We start from the raw sequence: 17,808 nt of genomic DNA, 5'->3' as shown, positions 1-17,808 counted from the left end.
GAAATCATCCCTATTATTCAGTCAACTTACAAAACCTAGACTTAGCGTTTTTAGAAAAGTAAGGAATTTCTGGAGAGTAACAGATGCTGTTTGTGTATTAGATCTACATTGAAGATGTATTCTAGCACTAAAATCGATTTGTACTTTTCATAGAGAAACTTCATGGTGACTTTTATAAACTTTCGAGAAAATATGCAAATATTCACGATTATATTAGACACATAAAGTTGTATTTGGAGGAATTACTTCATAGCGAATAGTGTGCCCGATGGATAAAGTTGCAAAATTACAACTTTCTATTATATGCGCAGATACCATCTTCTTTGAGTATCTGCACCAATGCTATGTTGTTCATGTTCCAAAAGTTCGACAGATTTTGACGAGACCTTTTTTTTAATATTGATTTTTTTTTTTATTCACGCTAGTCAAAAAAAAATTACAATTTAGCATTGCCAACTCCAGCGCGTCTAACGAAATAACCAGACAAGTTACAACGTCCGTTCTTTTTTGAGTCTCAAGAGCAGAAATGCGTGCTTTGGGTGCACTAAATGAGAATTACCATAATTACAAGGAAACACCTTAAATTGTACGTTGCAAAGTACCAAAAATTAAGTCGGTCCAGACAGAGCGGCGACAGGGAGCTGACCCCCGTGACCCCGACGTGATAAGACGCCCGGCGGGGAACCCCCCGCGGCAACTAAAATTCTACTGCCGGTGCGCCGTGGTTTAATTGCGCGACATCACTTGAGCTGCTATCGAAATGGGGTACAGATTTGTGATGCGAGGCACAAGCTTGTGATGCACGGAAGAGTCAAACATTACAAAATTTTGAAAACACAGTGCAGAAATGAATTTAATTTACTCCACCTGTTACAGAAATGATATAACTTAGAGCTTAAAAGAATCAAGGTTGTTCTGCAACCACTTTCTCTTACGACCTATTTAGTTTTAGGCAGTCGACCACATGCCGCCCAGCATGACCAGTTTCTGACCCAGTTTCCGGCTCTAGTCTTTTATCGCTGGATGGGTGGTACTTTTTATTTGGTACATAAAATGTACTACAGACAGGGAGCTGAAATTTTACAGCAATGACGACGACACAGCAGCTTCTCTTTGTTTTGTTTTTAATGGGAGAAAATCACACAAAACATGGCAATTTCTGCAGTTCTAGAAATCTGTCAGCATTGTCCGATTGCATGTACTAGGTTTGGCCTTTCTTCTGATTGGTTGCAAAATTTCATTATTTTCCTCCACTGGTTTTCCAGTAACTATAAGAACAGGGCCACCTCTCATCCAGAACGGCCAAATAATTACATCTCAGCCCAATTTCCAGCCAAAAGCGCAGCAACCCACTGGCATTGCTGCAAAAAACACCCACCTATCAGGTTCCTTAGAAACAAGTCCTGTGCTCTCACCTCATTGTTGTGCCTTGCCAGTTGGCTGATGTAGTGCATGTGTCTCTCCCGGATCATCTCTAGGCTTCCCAAGAGGTTGGACTGGGGGCTTAGCTGACTGGACTCACACGCGGGCCACTTGGAGGAGTCGTAGTTTGGGCCATTCTTGATGTAATTGTACGGAGCAATCATCATGTCCCCATACAGGGGCACCATCTCTAGTTGCTGTTACAAAAGAAATTAAAAACTTTGTCACCAGAATGCATGTCCGTTTAGTGATGACATTCTTAATTAGAAATTCAAATGTCTGAAAACTAACTACAGTCGAACCTGTATGAGACGGCCACCCATTGTCAAGGAGTAAAGTGGCCGTATAAAACAGGTGGCCGTCTTAAAGAGGTGGCCGTCAGGGCAGGTTCGACTGTACAGTATTAATATAATAAAAGGTTAATTTCATAATTATCAGAAATTTAGGGGGAACCAAAGTTGAAAAATACACAAATAAATATTACAGATGTATTCTACAAATCATACTGAAAATTTCAGCGTATAATATTGTGACGGCTACTAATGGCCTCACATTATACAAAAAGATTAATACATGAAGAGAGACAACAACACGTCTGCTCTGTGTGCCTACCTGCCGGAAAACTGAACTTTATTTTTTGATCACACTGAAATCCCGTGTGCCGAATGGAAACGAGGGCAAATTTATGACGTCACAAGAAGGGGGAAACAACCGTGACAATAGAGAATCATTCTTCCAACACTAACACAGTTCATTCCCATTTTCACATCAGACAAACATTACAAATATGTTAATATTTATTTGAATTTGTGGCCCCAAAGACCATTGAACTGCGCACTAGTTATCATCTCATTTCGTCCTCCCAAAAAAAATTCGGTCACAAGCCCAAAATAGTACGTATCAAATGAGTTAATCAACATTTATCAGTGAAATTTAGATAGAAATGTGGTGTTTTTCAGACATGAAAAGTGTTCCGCCAAAATTAAATTTTTTTTACAAAATTGCCAATCTGGTGGAAAAAATGCCTGTTTCTACAATTTCATTATTTTGATGAGCGCCTGATTTCACCACGACCTGTCACATATTTCAGAACATCACAGCAAAGATATTTCAGAGAGTGATTCTACCAATGAAGGGGTTTCTTCACTTGTTGGAGCACAGTGGGTCTCTTTGTCACCCATCTGACTAATATATACAGAGGAGGGAACAACTTAAAAAGTGAAATAATGAAATGGAGAGCGAAATACATGGACAAATATTTAATGTACAGTGAGGTATAAATACCTTGAGAATTTTATCAATGCGTGCCAAGTTGATCCTCTTTTTGTCATTCATTCTGTAAATGTTTGGTCCTTTTTCCATGTCCATCAGGAACAAGCCGAAAGCCATCACCTGAACACAGAATGACAAAAATAATGGTGAGTATTGTGCATGCTATACTAAACCATAAAATAAGATTAGCCCATTAGCTTTCTACACCTTTGAAATTTTAGCATATCGTCGGCCGAGAATTCTAACCATCTAACTCCGATTTCGAAAATTTTACAGGAGAGACAAAAAACTGAATTCAATGGCACTTATGGGGATTCACTGCCATTAAAAGCGCTAGACTGAAATAAATGACTCTACTTTAAGTGTTTATATCAAAATTGACCAAATTTTACAATTTAAAGTCCTAAACCAGAGTTATACGGATACACCACTCACTTTTGGATTTCTAAGCGTCTAACTGTTGACAAACGAAATGTTTGTTTAGAATTCCCCAACCCAGCACGGCCTGCGCATGCTTCGTTTCGTCTAGCTCAGTCGTGTGACGCATTAATGTTACCAAACAACTCAAAATGACCACACCTGCAGTCAATCCAATAGGAAGCATACTATAGAAGTTCTAATTAGTACTGCAGAGTACTTGTATACCGGTACTATAGATCTAGAATCTAACAATGATACTGTTATTATATCAAAAACTGAACGTCGCACTTTATTTCCACATAATTCTAGGTAGGCAATGGGCCTGTCCACAAGTTAAGTGTGTTGTTAAGTTTTTACTATAAAGCTACTATTCGATCCACCATTCTCAAGGAAATTGAGAGAAGCGAGAGAGAGAGAGAGAGAGAGAGAGAGAGAGAGAGAGAGAGAGGGGAGGGGGGGGGAGAAGAATTTTCGTACGACTGAAATAGATGACTCTGAGGGCAGGTCCATGGCGATGTATTTGATTTTGGGGTTGCCTATGCATTTTTCCTTGTCTGCCGTCTTTTCATCCTGTGCATGTTTAGCTCTCAAGCAATGCTGATTGTATGCCCCCTCTTCCAAATTTCCCTCCTCAAAGTCCACACAAAGATCATATCTAAACTCGCCCCAAAATGTCAAGGAACAACTTGTGTTTTCACCTGTCAAATTTAAACTTCAATATCTAACAAACCCGTTAAGATCAGTCAATCAAACTTGGCACACGCACTGACAACTAGACTGTACAGCAAATTTGCCCGCACCAGCTTCACAGTGACGGCGCAGGGCATTCTGAAACAGTCAAAAAGCATGAAAAAAGGGCTAAATTTCTCTACTTCAGCAACATTGGCATAGGGACTGTTAGCTAAAACTAAGCTTGGCACAGGCTAAACAGATGTCTTAGCTGTGAATTTTGCTCACTTAAAACCCTTTATAAGCCAGCCAGCATTTTTCGGCCATGTTTCATTACAACACGATGGTCCAACAACACTCACTGCCTGACGTCGACAGAGGACGAGCCCTTGCCTAGCTCCAAGATGGCTCCACGTTCCCAGTCGTTGCACATCAACTTAGGGTGTCCCCATCAGTCATATACAGGCTGAAGAACGATGGCGAGCGACCGGAAGGGTCCAGAACAGTCCTCGACCAGGGCCGCCCCGTTTGACCAATGACAGCATCGACCGGTTCATCGTCAGACAGGCCTTGATGTTACGAACCACTCCTGCAAACAGCATCAGGGACCAATTACGGGTGACAGCCAATGTCCTCGAGAGCGAGGAGACGGTAAGGAACTGTATCCGTAGAGCCAAGTTTGCTTCTCGTGTCCCTGCCAGGCGCCCAAGGCACACGCCACCCCACAAAGTAGCTGGCCGGGCGTGGTCTGCTCGTCGTTCACAGTGGACACAATGTCAGCAGGATCAGGTAATCTTCTCGGACGAATCCAGATTCAACCTGCTGCACCCAGACAGGCGAGCCCACGTCTGGAGGCGGCGAGGAGAGCTGCTCCACCCTGAGTGCATCCAGCAGGTGGAGCCCTACGGTGGAGTGTCCGTTCTGGTATGGAGAGGCTTCTCAGCTCACCACAAGACCCCCTGTACCATGTACAGGGCAATTTGACCACCGCAAGGTACAGGGAGGAAATCCTGTGTCCCCTTGCCGTTCCTCTCCCGCAGCAGATTAGACCCCTGACTGTAATGCAGGACGACAACGCCGCGCCACATTGTGCACGCATCGTGGGGGACGTCCTGCAGCAGCGAGCTGTCACCCGCATGGACTGACCAGCATGTAGTCCGGATTTGAACCCAAGAGAGAACACTTGGGATCACATTGACCGGTGGATAAGAGACAACCTCCCTCCAGCACAAAACCTTCAACAACTCCTGGGCTGACTAGTCCTGGAGTGGAAGAACCTACCGCAACAAGCTCTCCAAAGGCATGTCCTGTCCATGCATTGACATTGTGCCAAGTGTTTGATCAAACGGAGTGGCTACACGCACTATTGACATTGTTTGTGAAGAACTATGGCTGTTCAGACTTTTGAAATCCGACCAGTGTGACTTAAACTCATTTTACATGAACTTCTCGTTTTTGTTGAAATCTGAAATTGTACACACTTAATTTAAAGAGTCGAAAGCACCTTTTTGGAAAAAATGAATAAATTCGGTTACACTGTTCTTCAGTTATCTTTCTTTCAATTTCTGTTCTTTGACTTTTTTGTGCGAATTTATTTTTTCGAGGATGGAACAATGACAAGTTTTAAGCATTGAACTCCTCCTAAAACTTGAAGGTACCTTGGCACCCCCCCGCCCCAGACTTACACTTTTCTTTATACAAATGGCGGTATACTGCCTGTAAACTCTGGAAAACAGGTTCCAAATATAACTTACGGGAGTCCTTCGGCAATAGTGAGATGGCAAGTTGGTCTGTAGTCTCCTCCCTCACCCTTTTTCTCTGAACTGGAATCTCACCCTCTGCTACACCCAACCCACACGTGAGAACATTGTGAACCCACCACTTGCAGAGTCCACGACTGAAAAAGAAAGCCTTACACACTTAGACTCTGGCCCCATTCACCCTCAGATGGTACTTCATGGACCATGATCTTCTGCTTTCTCCATACTTTTTCTCCACAGGCTCGACACAGTCAACCAACCCTTTTACAAAAATAGCTTTTTCTGGCTTGGACAAAGTCCAAATATAACCAAACACCTTCAGAGCAATGCATGATCGCATCGTCGTGATCAACAAACAATGGCGGGCAACCTAAATGAATTAGACGGTTAGAATTCTTCTGTCATCGGAAAGTACGATTAGAATTTTTCTATAAAACAAAACTTTTAACTGATCAAAATCGATCAGGATTTAAATAGGAGTTAGCCCTCCGTCATGTCCATCTATTTTTAGGAGAAAAGCTATTTGGGGAAATTTCGGAGTTAGACAGTTAGAATTCTCGGTCAACGATATGTTACGTGAACAACAACAAAAAATTATCTGGACTAGTCTCTAGACAAGAAAGAGTGAAAAATTGTACACCTCCCTAGCAGTTATACCAATAACACATCCGATTTTGGATAGATTAGCCCGGTTGTCAAACAATACACTCTCCCACCAAAAGCAGTAGCTATAAATATTGGCTTAGATTAACGAAAACTGAGCAATAAGCAAGGGAAAGTGTCAATACAAATGGATCAAGGCATAATATCTATTAAGCAGTGAAATTCACTTTCACACTTATTGGCAATTCACATCATCTGTGCATACATTATATGGAGTAAAGAAGAGGAAACAAAGAGTAAAAGAAAGGGCATAATGACAAGCTTTACCTTGACTAGCATATGTTTCTCCGATGGTTCCAGGTACATGTCCCTATCATACATCATTAGGCAGATGTTGACGACATCAGCCAGCAGTTCATCATAACCCTAGAGTCACACATTAAAATGACAAACTGAAGTGCATAAATATTGCAACATAGTTACAACAGAAATTCATCAAAATGGGTCAATAAAAGCGATACAAATTATCATTTTCCCGTGAGAATAATGCTAATAAAACCATAAACAATATAAAACTTTTTTTTTTTAAATAGTAGAAGGTTTTACGGCGCTCGCAACTGCATAAGGTCATATGAGCGCCAAGGGGTGGGTGTCAACAGAGAAATCTTTACAGGGAATCAGACTTATTCTGCTCACCTCTCTAGCTTCAACAGCACAAGGTCTGCTTCGACTATCAAAAATAGCAGGTCACAAGAGAGTGACAAACATACAAAAGAAGTAGAGGAAAAATGACAATAGTAAGGATTAGGAAAGAAAAAGCAACAGTTCCCTGTTGTAGATCAGGCACAGTTATGAGCGTGACATGAATCAGCCCATTTAGAATTCTACTGTGCTTGAACGAGAAATGTCCCCCTCCCCTTTGGGAATGTCCTAAAGACACTACAGTCAGTGGCACCACTCTGGGGGGGGGGGGGGCAAAACTATTTTTGAGTTTAAAAGGTATAACAGTACAGTAGCAGAAGTGTGAGCAACTGTTAATTACATTAATTTTGTATGAGGCAAGAATTTCCACATCTAATTATGCTGGAAGATAAGTCAACCTATCATGTCAGCAATTTTCACAATCAATATCAACAATACTATTGTAAAGAATTAACCTTTTACAGTATGAAACAAATTAAAAGACCAAACTATGCAACTTAACTTAAGCTTATTCAGATAGCTAAAAAGAACATATTTAACCAAAAGCAAACAATTTAGAAAGAAATATTCTATGCCTCACTGGAATTTCTGCAAGGCGGGACTTGAGCGTATCTCGAATCTTGTTCTGAGTGGCCAGATTCATGGAGAGATTCTGCGAGTCTTGCATGGCCTGTTGATCTGACATGACCTTCAGAAACTGTGCAGCACTGAGGAGGTATGAAAAGCACTAAGGATACTATGGTAATAGTATTACTAACTCTGGAAGACAATAAAACAAAAACATACTTCAGCTGCTTTTTTCATCATCAAGGATCTCACAGAGTCTCTTTTATTCACAGGAAATATCTTCAGATTTCCAAATGATACCAAAATTTCAAGTAAAATTCATAACATCACTGCATGTAAGAATAAGACTGCCTACACCAGTGTTACGCATTCTCTATTTACGCACTTTAAAATATCCAGATAGTGCATGCAGTTATCTACCTCAAAGCAGTAGTAAGCACAAGTGGTCAAAACAAGAAATCATCTTTCCAAGTTGGTAAGACACTTGATGAACAACATACTTTGTACTTATTGGTTTCCAACTGAGGTAAAAGTTGTCAAGAATCCACCTCTCATAAAAAGTAGTACTCAACATACCAAACCATTCAAGGTTATAAACCAATCTCTTAAGCACTTTTTCACTGACGAAATTAGAAGTAAAGATTTTTTTTAACAAAAAGATAATACTTAACAGACACCACAGATTTGCTTGAAAAAAAAAGGAATTATTTTAAGGACTCCGGAAACATTTCATCCCTTCTCCTTTCTATCTTGAATGTGAAATTATGTTTAGAGAACAACATACATCATACAAAATACAAATTTGCGATTGTCTCATCATACTTGGAATGAAAACGCACATTTTATTTCATTGTTTGAAGAGTAGTACTTCATTCCCTACATTAGAGAAAAAACAACATAAAAACCACTATGATTGCAAAAGAAAGAACAACCCTTTAACAAACTCTAAACTGTGGTTTGAAAGTCAACGCGTAATTATTTTGACAAGAATACTGATTTTTTTAAAGACTTAAAAGAATAATAATTAACAAATGAAAAATAAATGTAAAATCCATCCTGAGCACTGCACAATAATGTATAGCAGTGTTCTTCATCCATGTTGCCTTTCCTAAACTGTCTTAATTGTAATTTAAATATGAACAACTTCACACTACAATCCATAATGCTGACAAACTACTGTTTGAAACTACTTATGCTTACAAAATATAAAGTAATTTGAAAGTTTTCTACAAATTTTTTCCACTATACCACGGCAAAGTAAAAATAAGAAAGCTTTGACTTAAATACCCAATATAACACCCTTTACATTTAAACCAAACGAAACTCTTAAAAAATCATAAAACACTAAAATTTACTATCGCTGTGAGATTTAGGCCCATCTAGCAATAAGCAAAACCTGTAGAACTGTTACAACTTATATTCCATATACTTGGTGGATAACTTTACAAGTGGATAAATTTACAAGTACTTCAGTTGATAAATCACATTACAATGCTCACGCCTTTCAAATTTTCTCAACATTTTCTCGTTTTTGTCTTACTGACTCTCAAGAGATTTTTTAAAGTTATGGCTTTGACTGAACTATCCGTCCTCCCAGCAGGAATGTTCAAAAGTAACATTAGGGATGAGAACTTTTTTTAAACAGTGTTGGTACTGATGACATTACAGTTGCAGTAAGAATATATTCAAACATTTGAAAAAATTAATGACAGATGGGTTGTAACAGCACATTTGTAACACATCATCTACCACAGTATACACAGGTTTACTGACAGTGTGCAGTGTCACACACAAACACTCAAATATTGACATAAGGAGATAAGGGATGCCCCATGTTCAGTCCAGCAGACCAACACAGGATGGAAAGTTGTAACACACACAGGAAGTGTGTGGTGGATGACTGAAGAACATTTTGCTATGTGCCCAGCACATTAAGCCAAAGAGTGTACAGCAAATCGAGAACATCATCCTAAAGTAAAAAATGACAAAAGAACCTTTTCTTTTCCAACAGAAATATCAACAGGATAAACTAGAACCTATGAGATAAATGATGAAGACTTTTAACTTCATTCCTATCACAATGTCTCATGGCTCATAAAGTTCTGACAGAACAGCTATAAAAGTGAAAATGATCAGTTGAACAGCAACATGACTTTTTCAGCAACAATCTCCATGCTACAGTTTGCCTCCTATTTTTCGTAACTCTTGGATTCAATTTAACAATACCAGTAGGAATAATAATTGGTTTGAAATTATTGAGGGAATTGACTTAAGAATGAAATGAAAGATTAAAGCGAAAACATGGTCATGCATTTACATGGGTTACAAACATATAATGTTCTGAACATTCCTAATAAGCCTTGATTTTGACTTCCTTTTTAATCTAGTCCAAAAAAAATAATTCTGATGTTGTTGAAGCCTCACAGTTTCAAACAAAGTTTTGAGAACTGCTACATCCGAAAAGCTAATGTTGTCTTTTTTACATTGCAATTCATCGTTTAAGCTGCTTATTTTCTGTGTATTGCACTGCACCATCGCTTTCGATTTGACCCTTTTAAACATTTCAACAAATACTGAAGATATTAAAGCTTATAAATAAACAACAGTCAATATTCTGTAGACTGACAGTTGACAATAAAGGGTTTAGTTTAATTTCAGCACAAATAGGTCATACAAGTGCCAAAGATGAAAGATGTTACAAGAGAAAGAGTGTAACATACAAAGAAAAGAAGGAGCGATGAGGACAATAGATATTTGACAGAAAAGACAGTGCAAACACACTTGAGTACCCATCAATCACCCAATGACAACAAGGAATCCTACAATATAATCAAATATTATCTCAGATCCTTGTATTTTAGTTAGCTTCAAGTGATGAAAATTCAAACGACTACTTTCCAACTAAATCATCAGTCTAAAAAAGCTAACCGTGTGCTCTGAACAAAAAAAAGTAAATTCAGTTGAATTCCTTCAAATGGGTGTTTAAATCACAGAAAAATCTTCACTGCAAGCAGTGTGAAGAATCCCTCAAAAATAAAAATTATTATCATCCCCAGTCAAACCGAAAACTGTTGGATTTTCTGTATAAACTCAAGAGTCTTTGGTGAATATCAAAGAACGTTTCAGAGCTCAGCTGATTCAGCTAGTATTAAGAGTCAAATTAAGAATACTCTGTTTTTAACCAAGGGAGTAAAACAAATGTGGAAAACAAAGCAAACACTAACTACATATGTGATTAATAAGCTTACTTTTGTTATTTCAAATGAAACAAGAAGCAAGCTTTTGAAAAGAATTGAGGCCCCAGAGGGGAAAAAAAAAATAAAGATACATAGTATACTTAGGTGCATAACTCTTTCCGGATGTATCACCAACATATCGGCAAGCGTCTATACAACTTGTAGACACATCGCCGATATATTGCCCATGATGGGGTGCATCACTTTTATTTAGTTTTTACATGATCCGTCTTTCATAAGCACTAACTATTGCATCTTAAAAACTTGGAAAGGATTTAGGAAATGAAAACAACTAGTTTCCCTTTGTCAAAGCATCAGTTTGGCGATAAACAAGTGAATTCATTCTTGCAGTCTTGCATCATCGGAATGATGTAACCGGACTCAGTAAAAATATAATTCAAACAAAATTTGGAATATTGCTTTCAAACAAAAAGTTGTGCTTTCAGAAATGTGTGGATTATGTTCTTACCATGTATATGATTAGATAGCAATGCTGATTTGTTTTCATATGTTGGGTGAGTATATTTTTTTCTGTCATAATTTATTTTTCTCATCATCCATTCTAACCCTGGTTAAGCATGCTTATGTTAAAAATTAATCCATGTGTCATGTATATCACGTTACCTTTGAGTGATGGTTATGCTTAGATGAAGTTATTTTGTACATCACATGTAAAGCCAAACCGAGCCAAAATATAATTACATCTATACCAAAAAAAAACTACATCCAGAAAGAGTTTGATAAGATTGCTCCCCTACTCTTTCCATAAAAGCCAAAACTCATACCTTTTCACCTAATGAAACTGAGTGCTCAGCTTGAGAGGGTCATACAAATTCATAGAAAAATGAACAGTGAAGCAGCTTCTTCACCTCAAAATCTATAAATAACAGTACAAATAAAAAATTATATTGTGCATTTTGCGACGTATATGATTTCCTTCCGTTTTAACTTAGTTTTGAGAGGCATTTCTCTGTGGTCTCACTTGTGTCAGTTAACAGAAATTCAATACTTGGCATAGAAAATATAGGAGGTGCTTAATCAGAGTTAACATACAGAAGGCAATAATAATTATTAATTATATCCAAGTGCACAAGCCCATTAGGATAGAGGAGATTACATCTACCAACCACCGTATCGTCGCTATCATAAAAAAAATACTCAAGTCCATTTGACATCAAATTTAAACGCAAAGCAAAAAATTTTTTTGAGGTACTCATTTTTCTTGCAACAACGATGAAATGATATTGAGGAGCTGCTTACCATTGTAGCTAGAGAGTTACCAGGGAAGCAGTAATTTTGTAATTCTTGGTCCTGCTTTCGGTGACCCTCAACAATTTTTAAGGAAAGGAAAAAATCGTTTTCCATATATGATGCAAAGAATCCTTCAACTATTCAACTATTAAACCCATCACCACTGAGAAAAATTTCTATTCACAGGTAGAAAGACGTTAACTATGAGAATTTAGGGGACACTTTCAATCGGCAAGAAAAACTAAAGAGCAAATTTCTCTGCACATGTGAAGGTGAAGATAAGTAGAAAGGTAAGACTACCATAGTTAACTGATAAAATAACCAGTGGGGCTAGAAAAGAAAAAAATAGAGATAATAAATTATTTCTGTTGTGGAAGATCAAATCAGACTAGCATTTCAGACAAAGCTCCCCAAAACGGATAGACTAGTTTGCTAAAAGTTACAAAAACTTTCATTTTAAAAAACTCATAATAATTTGGTTGATTTCCAGCCATATGTGAAAAGCAAGCGAGTGTAGTAGAAGATAAACTGACAGGGAAGCACAGCGACCAATAGTCCCATATATGCTGCTATACTGTTGTTACCGTTTGTACACAGCATAGTCATTGTTCACACTGGCTTTCATATTGGCCAGCTCGTTGAGCACGGCAAACATGTTGAGCAGTTTGCCCAGTGTAAGAACGTAGGCCTCCGACACAAAGTCGTGTCTGGCACCCTTGTGGCAGAGTCCCCGCACTTCCGTACAGAACCGCTCAATGGCACTTTCCTGTCGGAGAGCATGAATGGAGGAGCACGCCCAGATTTAAACACAACAATCTAGAGTAACCTATTTTCGGGAGGTGTTTTAAAACTGATAGGAAAAAATATTTTGGTCACAATTGTTTCACCACTATGGTAAAGCAAGAGTAGGACACAGTTTTGGGGGATTTTTTTAGCACAGTATAACTCGCGAAGAATTCATGAGACTTTAATTTCATGTCATGTAAGATTCAGAAACTGAAAAGAAAAAAAACTACAGCCGTGTCCTCACACTGCAATACCATGGAAGTAAAAACGAATCAAGCAAAAACTTCAATCACATGAAAAAAGAGTTAATGATAAAAATTACCGCCGGTAGGCTGAGTAGTCGTTGCGCACACTGGCTTTCATGTTCTTCAGCTCATCCAGCTCAGCAAACATGTTAATGAGCTTGCCCAGGGTCAGCAGGTACGCTTCTGACACAAAGTCTGTCCGCTTTTCCTTGTGGCATAGACGCTTCACTTCCTCACAAAACAGATCTATGGCTTTTTTCTGTATACAATCACAGCCATGAACAGCACATAGAAAACAATCTGTATGGTGCTGAGTGTATATAATGATGGTATTCCACTGAACTAGCAATACATGAGGTTAAAAATACAATTAAACATAACTGCAATAAATGGCATTACAGAGGGGGCAAAATAAAAGAAATAATGAAATAAAACCTGCATTATTATAGCACCCATTCTTTAAATATTAAAGAAATTAAAAGTTAGATGAGTGCAAGAGTTCTTATACAGCAGGTTCTAAGATAACCTAAATAGAACTGTAGAGGTAAAAAAAAGTTCATCCACATTTACAGATACACCTAGGAATTACAACTCATTGAATCTCTCTATATGTTAAGACTTGATTGTAAAAATATTTTTAATTAAAATGGGTTTCAGCCCAACTGAATTATTATTCAATTAGCAAAAACAAAATGAAAGGAAAATCATTTCATTTCATCTTAGCATTCTCTTTTATCTTACACACTATACATCTGGGTTGAAGCAGAAAGTGAGTACAGGGGTCAATGCCTAAGATCTCAGCGCTTCCTAATCAAGTACACCTTGAATGCCACTTTTCTGAGGAAACAGAATTTCTCTTTATAAAGGTTGCAAAATTTGGCAAAGATCCTGTTTTCCTCAGTGTGTATCAAACGTAGTAAACGTTACACTTGGCAGCCATTTTATATCAAATATAGCACAAAGAAATGTTAATTTGCAATTTCCAAAGGCACTACAGCTTAGAAAGTCGCCAAACTTTGGCAATCACTTTCTCGCTTATTTTACTTCTGTCACCAGGCAACCCCTACCTCCTTCAATCGCAAATATCTCGACTTCCATTGAAGATAAACATTTAATCAATTACAGTGGAAACCATATATAACAGGCCAGGTAATAACATGGATCCGGAAATAACAAGGATTTTATTTTTATCCCCATTTTTTCCTACTCTTTGTCTCTATAAAAAGTTATCGGCAATAACAGGGCCTCATCGGAGCCCAATCGGTTATAGCAGGGACAAAGCCTCATTCACAATGTGTAAAAAGAAAGAGAGAGAGAGAGAGAGAGAGAGAGAGAGAGAGAGAGAGAGAGAGAGAGAGAGAGAGAGAGAAGAGAGAGAGCAAGCCCACGCAAGCCATGCAACTGCAAGCACACGCAGTGGGTGAAGCGAGAGAGGGCAGCGGTGTGCTGCAGACTTCGATCTAGCCCACACGCACGCATTATGTGCCACGTGCATGCCTACCACATGACGACAAAAAAGGGCTGCGGGTACTTGTGGCAAGGGAAATTACCCATCAACAAATATGGCTGGATTAGTCCACAAATGCTTACTTCCCTTGCGTTTCTAATTTAACAGGGATCTGATATAACAGGACTTTTTGTTTAGTCCCACCATCCCTGTTTAATCAGGTTTCCACTGTCTCAAAATTCTGGAAAGCAAGCAACATCTCACTGCCCACCAAGATTCGACTCTTTAACTCCAATGTCAAGTCTATGCTCCTCTACAGCTGCGAAACTTGGAAGACAACATAAGACAGTACTGACTAAAGTCCAGACTTTCATCAACAGATGTATGGGGAGTACCCTGAGAATCAAGTAGCAGGATAGAATAAAAAATGAAGAGCTTTGGGAAAGGACAGGGGACAAAAGGATATAGACGTAGAAATATAAGGACTAAGAAAGTGGTGATGGAAGGGACACACCCTCAGAAACCCCAACGGAAACATCACAAGACAGTTGCTGCAGTAGAAACCCACAGGGAGCACGAGGCAGGGGTAGGACATGGGAAACATGGAGGAGATGCGTGAAAAGGGACATGAGAGAGATGGAGCTCACTTGGAATGACCTTGGAAGGATAGCACACGACAGAGACAAATGTAAGGAACTTGTATGTGGCCTATACCCAGCCCGGTAACTCATTATGCCCAAAAATTGACGAGCACCCGATTCTACCACACAGTGACACAAATGCCTTCATAAACCCGGGGAAAATAGATGCAATCAATCATATCCTGAGGGTAGGAAGGCCACCTCTCCAATACATCAAGTCAAGGGACTTTACTTTTATTACACAAGATGTGTGCGTCTTATATAGTCAAACTGGGGTCGAAATGTTACCAGTACCTAACAGGGTCCAAGGAACATACTCCTCTTATTGTTCTGATCAGTGTCGTATTGTGCTCACTTTAAAGAGGGTTGTGTATGTTTGAGGGGGGGAGAGAGAGAGGTGTATAAAAAAAGTATGAGGGTGAGGGGGTAAAGATTTGAGAATTTTAAGGACTAAAAATGGGACAGCTACACCGCCTTCAAACTATTTTAAAAAGTCAATCTAATTGGTGACTTTTGACTACACAGAGATCTTCACGGGTATCTTCATGCTGATGACAAGAAAAAGAGCAGAACAATCTGAGTTCAATATACTTTGCATCCCTGGCTAGTTCAGCAAAGATTGTGTTCCTCTCTTTCCTAACTTGAAGACACCAGAAGCTTAGGCAAAAACTACTGTACAATGTCAGTTAGGCAATAAGTGAACACATTATGAAAAACATGTGAATAAGGACTCAAAATCTGCTGGCGATCACAGAATGATGAGAAAGTCACAATGCCATAATAATATGGTGAAAGAACACAGTTGTTAGGGACGTTTTTACCTGGAAGAACATAAACTGCATCAGTTTGTTGACATGTGGCTCAAGGACCTCTACCGTCTTTTGGTAAATTTCAGTACGATTTTCTTGTTCATTGCTTTTGACCTGGAAAAAAAAGCAAAGACAGACAGACACAGATATAAGCCATCCATCTTAAGAATTAAAAGGCTGTTTGGGATTAACCTAAGAAACACCAGTTTACTCCAAATTTTGACACTGAATATTAATTTGTCATAATAGATCAGGGAAAGAAAATTGCACCTGGCCTTTAATAAACACTGTTTTCTTTCTGTTTTTGTTCATAAGTGTGGAATGTTATCAAAAGTACAGAATACATTTTTCCATGAGCCAGACTTGAAATAAAGATAAGCGAAATAAACACCTTTTGTTGAGAGCAACAATCAAGACAGTCACAATAGAATACGCAAAAGAATGCTTCAGACCATAAGACAATGTTTATTATATTATCTTACTGACTGTTCAAAAGCGGGACTGTGCTGTAAGTATGCTATTTTCGGTCATCCCTAATGAGGTTGAATCCCGGTTGATCCCGGGTAGAGGTGCTTTTTTATGTGATGCTACAACTCTAATAGAAATAGTACCAAAAAATACAAAGGAGTTTATCTTAGTTTCAAAATATCAAACTCCAACTCAAAGGGGAGTGTTAGAAAAAACAAAAAAAATTTAACCAACATTTTAATTTGCAATCTTTAACAAGTTGGTTGAATTTTTCTACATTGATGGAGTGGGTCCATGCATGAAATGATCAGTGGGTCCAATATGAATGGCACAGAGTTTGTGATAATGAGCATGAGAGACAACAACTTTTAATAAGCAAATCTTAAACCCCAAACAATGCATCACAACACACCTTCGTTTGAGACAGGCTCTTGTAAGCACGCATGATTGATGCAAGAGCTGAGAGTAACATACTCATGTTTCATTGTTGGCTGTCATGCAAGGGTTCCTAAAATTTGTTTGGTTTGAGCGTGGACTTACCGGGGGAGAGAAAAGATGCACAAGACACATCTACAAAGTAGAAGTCTTGAAGGCCCGTGCTCCTCAGGAATTCAAAAAGCAAAAGAGCAAGAGACAGTTTTTCCTATGTCAAGATTTTGTTCACGCCATAAGCTAGGGTACGACATTCAGTTTCAATGTGTTTAATTAACAAATGCAAAACAAAGCATTTTGTGCAATATATGCCAGAGGGCAATAATGAAGTATTTTTCCTTCAGCAAGTATCCCCACGATGACATGACTTTATTAGGAAAAAGGCTCCCTAAATGGACAGAGAGAACTTTTCCTACACAATTTTGACAACAGAAAAAGGGTCTTTGTAAGCCTTGAAGTGCATAGTTTCATGGCTATGTACCGGGTGCCGATTAGCAGGATTGGATTGAGTATGGTCTTTTATTTTTTAATGTCTTTTTTGGTAAGTGTTCTACAGCACTTACAACTACATAAGATTATATGAGCAGGCGGAACACAAGTTGGTTGTTTTCACGTTAATTCACAATATAGCTTGGTTTTACCAGAGAGTTTACAGTAATACTAAAGAGTTGGCACTTCGCCCGAATGCGCGTATCTGGGTCACCAGCTGATCGTGGAGAAACGCGCGGTAAACAAAACAAACTGCGTCCATTGTTCAAGGCATTTTCGTTGATCGCAGACAAGCATGGCCCCGGTTAGCACGAAATGTCAATGGCGTTCTGCTATAAACTGCACCTATTAGAATCAAAATCTGAGTTTCTTTCGATTTCCAAAGGAGGACGAATATATTTTGATGAATAGAAAAATATAGATAAAAATAATGACAACGTGATTGTGGTCCTATCAGACTGATACTCCATGCACAAACTCAAAACACTTTAGCTTTGTTATATCAGCTATAAATTGAGAGAGACAGACAGACAGACAGACAGACAGACAGACAGACAGACAGGCAGAATGAGAAAGGGAGAGAGAGAGA

At 38.7% G+C, this 17,808-nt stretch overlaps 1 protein-coding gene across 1 annotated transcript in view; it reads right to left on the bottom strand.

The window, feature by feature from the left end:
- Positions 1-17,808, bottom strand: part of LOC100533349 (cytoplasmic fragile X interacting protein) — a gene marked incomplete at its 3' end in the record, with an annotated part of 113,925 nt that overhangs the window by 86,611 nt on the left and 9,506 nt on the right. The window contains 6 exon segments of the mRNA NM_001204643.1: positions 1,416-1,619; positions 2,707-2,814; positions 6,474-6,572; positions 7,429-7,555; positions 13,011-13,192; positions 15,843-15,944. Coding sequence (NP_001191572.1) covers positions 1,416-1,619; positions 2,707-2,814; positions 6,474-6,572; positions 7,429-7,555; positions 13,011-13,192; positions 15,843-15,944 — 822 coding nt within the window.

Source organism: Aplysia californica, unplaced genomic scaffold (assembly GCF_000002075.1).
Source record: "Aplysia californica isolate F4 #8 unplaced genomic scaffold, AplCal3.0 scaffold00069, whole genome shotgun sequence".
Classification (NCBI taxonomy): domain Eukaryota; kingdom Metazoa; phylum Mollusca; class Gastropoda; order Aplysiida; family Aplysiidae; genus Aplysia; species Aplysia californica.
The sequence above is the reverse complement of the archived record's forward strand: the minus strand, read 5'-3'. Positions and strand labels throughout refer to the sequence as shown.